Genomic DNA, 4,698 nt, shown 5'->3' with positions numbered 1-4,698 from the left:
TCCGAGTCTTCAGCCTCGCCTGGTCCTACCCCCCGAGTCTTCAGCCTCGCCTGGTCCTACCCCGTCGGGGTCTGCAGCTGACTGGCCACTTTCCAGGCCACTGGCCAGGCGACATCGCCGTCGTGGGCGGCCCCCGGACCGCCTTCGCCTGAGTCGCCGCCATTGCCTCCCTCACGGCCGGCCCCCTGAACTGTCCGGGCTCCTGTGTTATCGGCCCCCGGGCCGGCCCCCTGAACTGTGCCCGCGTCGGCGCCGCTGCCGTCCTCACGGCCGACCCCCTGAACTGTGCCCGCGTCGGCGCCGCTGCCGTCCTCACGGCCGACCCCCTGAACTGTGCCCGCGTCGGCGCCGCTGCCGTCCTCACGGCCGGCCCCCTGAACTGTCCGGGCTCCGGGGTTGTCGGCCCCCGGGCCGGCCCCCTGACCTGGGTCCACATCGCCACCGTGGCCTTCCGCACGGTCGGCCCCCGGAACTGTTGGGACTTCTGTGCGGTCGGCCCCCTGGCCGGCCCCCTGAACTCTTCTGTTTTGGACTCTGTTTTTTGGGGCTCCAGTGTGCGTCTTTTGTTGTTGTTTTTTGGTGGTGGCTCGTGTTGTGGTTTTTGTCCCTCTTGTGCACTGGTTTTGTTTTGTCCCGAGCCCTCTGTCCTGGGCCCCCACCGCCCGCCCTGGTCGGGTTTTCTGTTTTTCTGGCTGTTTTTGTTTTCTTGTTGGGCTGTCTGGGGCCAGCCTTTGAGGGGGGGGTACTGTCATGATCCTGGGTCCTTTTGACCCAGCGTTTTGTGTTTTCTATTATTGTAATTTTGGTTCTGTTCTTCCTCGGTTAGTGTTCATTCTTTCCTACCAGTGTATCCCTGTGTTTAGTCTGCGTATTGAGTCGGTGTCATTACGTGCATGTGTTTCCTGTTTTACTTTAAAAGTCTGTCTTATCTCAGTGTGTTCAGTTTACTCTTCCCCTGTCTCGTCAGGTCTGATTACTCCCAGCTGTGCCCTCCTTTTGTGTCTCATTCCCTCGTTATCCTTCTGTGTATTTAAACCTCGTGTCTGCCTCTGTTAGTTGCTGTTTCGTCTGTGTTGTTTCCCCTAGATGTCCCTGCGTCTCTCCATATGTGTTTCCTCGGACCTCCCTGCATCTTCGTTTCTGGTTTGCTTTGTTAGTTTTCCCAGTTTAGGTTACCTGTTAGTGTCACTCGCCATTTCTGTTTATTTGCCTTACTGTTAATAAATTCTTACCTGCACTTGAGCTGCTGCTGCCCGGTCCTAATTAACTTCCACACGGCTTGCACCCGCAAACCGTGACAGTTTCGGTGGATGTTGATAAACTGATTTATTTTCTGGGCCTATAGTGAGTGAACTGTGCAAACTGCAGAGGTTGTGGCCTAAAACTTGAGGCATTGAAGGCAAATATCTCCGTTTGAATAGCAAGTTCAACCAGGCAAGAATTTCAGTAACATACATAACTGGTGTGATTTATTTTGAGCTTTTTGTCCACGGTGAGATTGTTAATATTTATTTTGAGATTTTCTTTACTGTGAGTTGACTGAGACGTATATTTACCCGTTCCTCTCCTGCTGCATAGGCAACATACGCCGTGGGGCCTACTTCCCCTTTCTTGGGTGAAGCAATCTCTCTGACGGAAATAGTACTGAGGAAACAGATTGATTGTTTTTTGTATGTGTGGCTGTTTGCGCACTGCTGTGGCTGGTTTTGTGAATTTATAAACTGTAGAAAAAACATTTTAACAGTTTTGGTGGGTGCTTCACCGACCGGGTAAAAAGAGGAAGTGATTGCTGGAGAAGCTACACTGCTTCTGACAGCAAACGGGGAAGTGTTGTCGCGAAACTTTGCGGGTGGAGTCAAAAGCAGCCATTTTGTGAAGCACAGGAAAACAAAATGGCAGACAGCTCAAGTGCGACACCCAGTGGACGGAACGCATATAAGCCACTAAAGGATCAAGTGGAAGAATTAGAGAAGGCAATCAATATGGCTTGATCTGGAACAACAAAAGCAGCAGGTAAGGAGTTTCGAGTTATGAAAGAATATGTGGAAAGATTGTGTGAGGCTCAACAAAAAACTTTGGAAGACAGAGAACCCTTGCACATGGTTTTCAAAAATGAAGGTGAAAAGTCTGACAAGGGACTCAAACAACTACATGAAGAAACACTGAGCCGTTCAGTGAACAGAAAAACCAAAGCAGAAATGAAAACATTGAGAGAAAACCATGGAAAGTGTTGAAGATGGAGGATCATGTGCCAGGGGATAGATTCCTGGATGAAAGAGGACCTGGTGAAAACTGAGCCTAACAATGAAAAGGAGGTGAAAGGAGACGCAGAGAACATGCTGAAGTCTCTGCAACAGGAAAACAAGAAGCTAGCAGGACAGATACAAACTCTGTCTGCAAAAAAGGAGGAACTGGAGCTTGCCCGTGCGCAGCTAGTACCTTTGACCTCAGTCCCCACCTCGTCTGCCAGACCGTACACTCAGGCCAATAAAGACGCTCTTGCAGACATCCTGGAAAGAGTAATCAAAGTAGAGGAGAAAGTATTAAAGGCTGTTTTACAAGATATCAGAAGAAGACGAGACAGATAGTGTGGATGGTCGTGAAAACCGACCTGACACCAAAATGGCGGGGAGGAAATTGCGCTCACAGAAAATTGTGCCTCGCATGGACAAAACAAAACAAAAGCTGGTCAACAGGGAGAAGACACAATCTGGGCTAGAAAAACGGCAGTCAATGTTCAAGGACGATGGAAAATATGACTTGGTGGAGGCTGAAGAAAAGGAAGTGCACTTAAAGAACAGCCCAGATTATTCAGAACTTGAAATGCCTCTAGTGATTGGCACAAAAGAAGAACCAGTCTTTTGACCGTACAGAATTAGGGATTTGGAAGCGCTGGTTAAACAGCTTCCACCCATAGCAGAAGGAGGAGCAGCTTGGTTGAGGAAGCTAAGGACCTTAACAGAAGGGGAGGAGTTAGCCATTGGTGACTTCCGTGCAATTGGTGGAAGATGTATGTTAGGGGGAGGATTAGCGGACGTGGAGAAAATTGCTAAAACCACAGCCTACCCAAATGACATTCCATATAACAGAGTAGAAGACAAGCTAGCTGATGCAGCCCGTGAAAAATATATGACACCAAATTCAGGTTCCATACCAAAGATAATCTGGGACCCTAAATACACCCCAAGAGAATTTTTAGAGAGAGCTACAGAACAATGGATGTCACAAGCAGGCATACACCCAGGCCAGCTCCAGATTACAGCTGGAGCAGGACGACGCGGACAAACAGAAAAAAGAGAAGAGGCACAGGCAAAAGTGCTGAAATTACAGCTGAATGAAGCTCGTGAAAAGCACAATTCTAAGAAAAAGGAGATGAAAGAAGCAAACAAAACAATGATGGTGGCAAGGCCCGAGCTTGGTCCCGCGCCTGAATGGCCAGATCTTGATCCAAACCTGTATCCTGATGACCGCTGGCCTGTAAATGCACCAAGGCAGAGAAGATTGGAAGGGAATTGGGGAACTGCTTATTCGCAGAGAGGGCGTGGTGGATACGGCAGTTAAATCTGTTAATTTGACTGCTGTCCTCCCTTTCTGGGCCTCTGTTGGTTAGTTCCATTGCTCAACATTTTCAAACTCAGGACACTCCATCAGTGAATCCATCCTCACCTCCACCCTCACCACCTGCAGACTGAAAAGTGATCACCTGCAGTCTGCTCTCCCTCCATGTGTGCTTCAAGGACCCTGATACAGGTAGGAAACCTCCCCAACCTCCCTCAAAGAGAAACTTCCTGAGTTGCTCCCCTCAGGCAGGAGGCTGTGGTCCATCAGGTTCAGAACTTCCAGAACCACCAGAGCAGTATCTGTCCACGTGAAGTTGAACTACTGGACACGAGAAATGTCAGAAGGTTGCCACATGTCTGTGTGCAGGACTAAAATCTCCCGGTCACTACCTTTTTACATGCATAATGTTTCAGTTTATACCATGAAAACTCATCTGCCCCCTCACTGATTCCTCAGTTTTGTGCATATTTGTCACACTTATTGTTTCCGATTATTAAACAAATGTAATATTAGACAAATACAACCTAAGTAAATACACAATGCAGTTTTTAAATGATGATTTCATTTATTATCCACACCTACAGGGAGCTGTGTGGCTGTGCTCCTCACCAGTGGAGTGTTTGCTCAGACAGTGAATGTTAGAGTGAATTGTTAAATGTTTGTCATTTTTATTCTTACCATTTGTACTTTAACTGTGTGTTGAAAGGAATTCTTTTGTTCTCCCCTCCTCAGATTCTCGAGGTTCTGGGTGAGGGGCTATAGTGTTTTATTGCAGATACATCCTATCTGGAAGATCTGCTTCTTTTGATGTGCTAAAACTTCCTGCCCTTTGTATGGCTTCACTGTGTTATCTAGGGTGAACCATAGATTGGGTGTGGGGAGGTTACCCTCTTTATGACCTAGGATGTTGTTCCTGCTTTATGACCCTTTTGGTCAGCAGCACACACACACACACACACACACACACACACACACACACACACACACACACACACACACACACGCACACACGCACTTACAAAACCACATTCAGGGTATTCTTTGTTCACATGTATACCTATATAAGAGGTCATATGTTAATGAACCTATGCATATTCATGTAACCACAATAAAAGAGCAGTGTTACGGGGGAGCGAA

The 4,698-nt window shown here is 47.9% G+C and overlaps 1 protein-coding gene across 1 annotated transcript; it reads right to left on the bottom strand.

Annotated features, from left to right (window-relative positions):
- Window positions 1-911, bottom strand: LOC112845145 (uncharacterized PE-PGRS family protein PE_PGRS54-like). The gene is made up of 2 exons (XM_025904697.1): window positions 324-911; window positions 1-227 (listed from the first exon to the last, which is right to left on the bottom strand). Exons 1-2 carry the CDS (start codon window positions 750-752, stop codon window positions 57-59), a joined length of 600 nt encoding a protein of 199 aa, XP_025760482.1. The 5' UTR covers window positions 753-911; the 3' UTR covers window positions 1-56.
- Between the last annotated feature and the right edge of the window lie 3,787 nt (window positions 912-4,698).

This window comes from Oreochromis niloticus, unplaced genomic scaffold (assembly GCF_001858045.2).
Source record: "Oreochromis niloticus isolate F11D_XX unplaced genomic scaffold, O_niloticus_UMD_NMBU tig00003574_pilon, whole genome shotgun sequence".
NCBI lineage: Eukaryota > Metazoa > Chordata > Actinopteri > Cichliformes > Cichlidae > Oreochromis > Oreochromis niloticus.
Note: the sequence above shows the minus strand (reverse complement) of the source record. Positions and strands in the feature narration are given on the sequence as shown.

What these genes read in the sequence shown, in the direction of transcription:
- LOC112845145 (XM_025904697.1), bottom strand. Translation starts at nt 752, where the DNA reads ATGACAGTACCCCCCCCTCAAAGGCTGGCCCCAGACAGCCCAACAAGA. An exon ending in ACGCGGGCACAGTTCAGGGG is followed by an intron (nt 228 to 323) that starts GTCGGCCGTGAG and finishes ACAGTTCAGGGG; the next exon opens with GCCGGCCCGGGGGCCGATAA.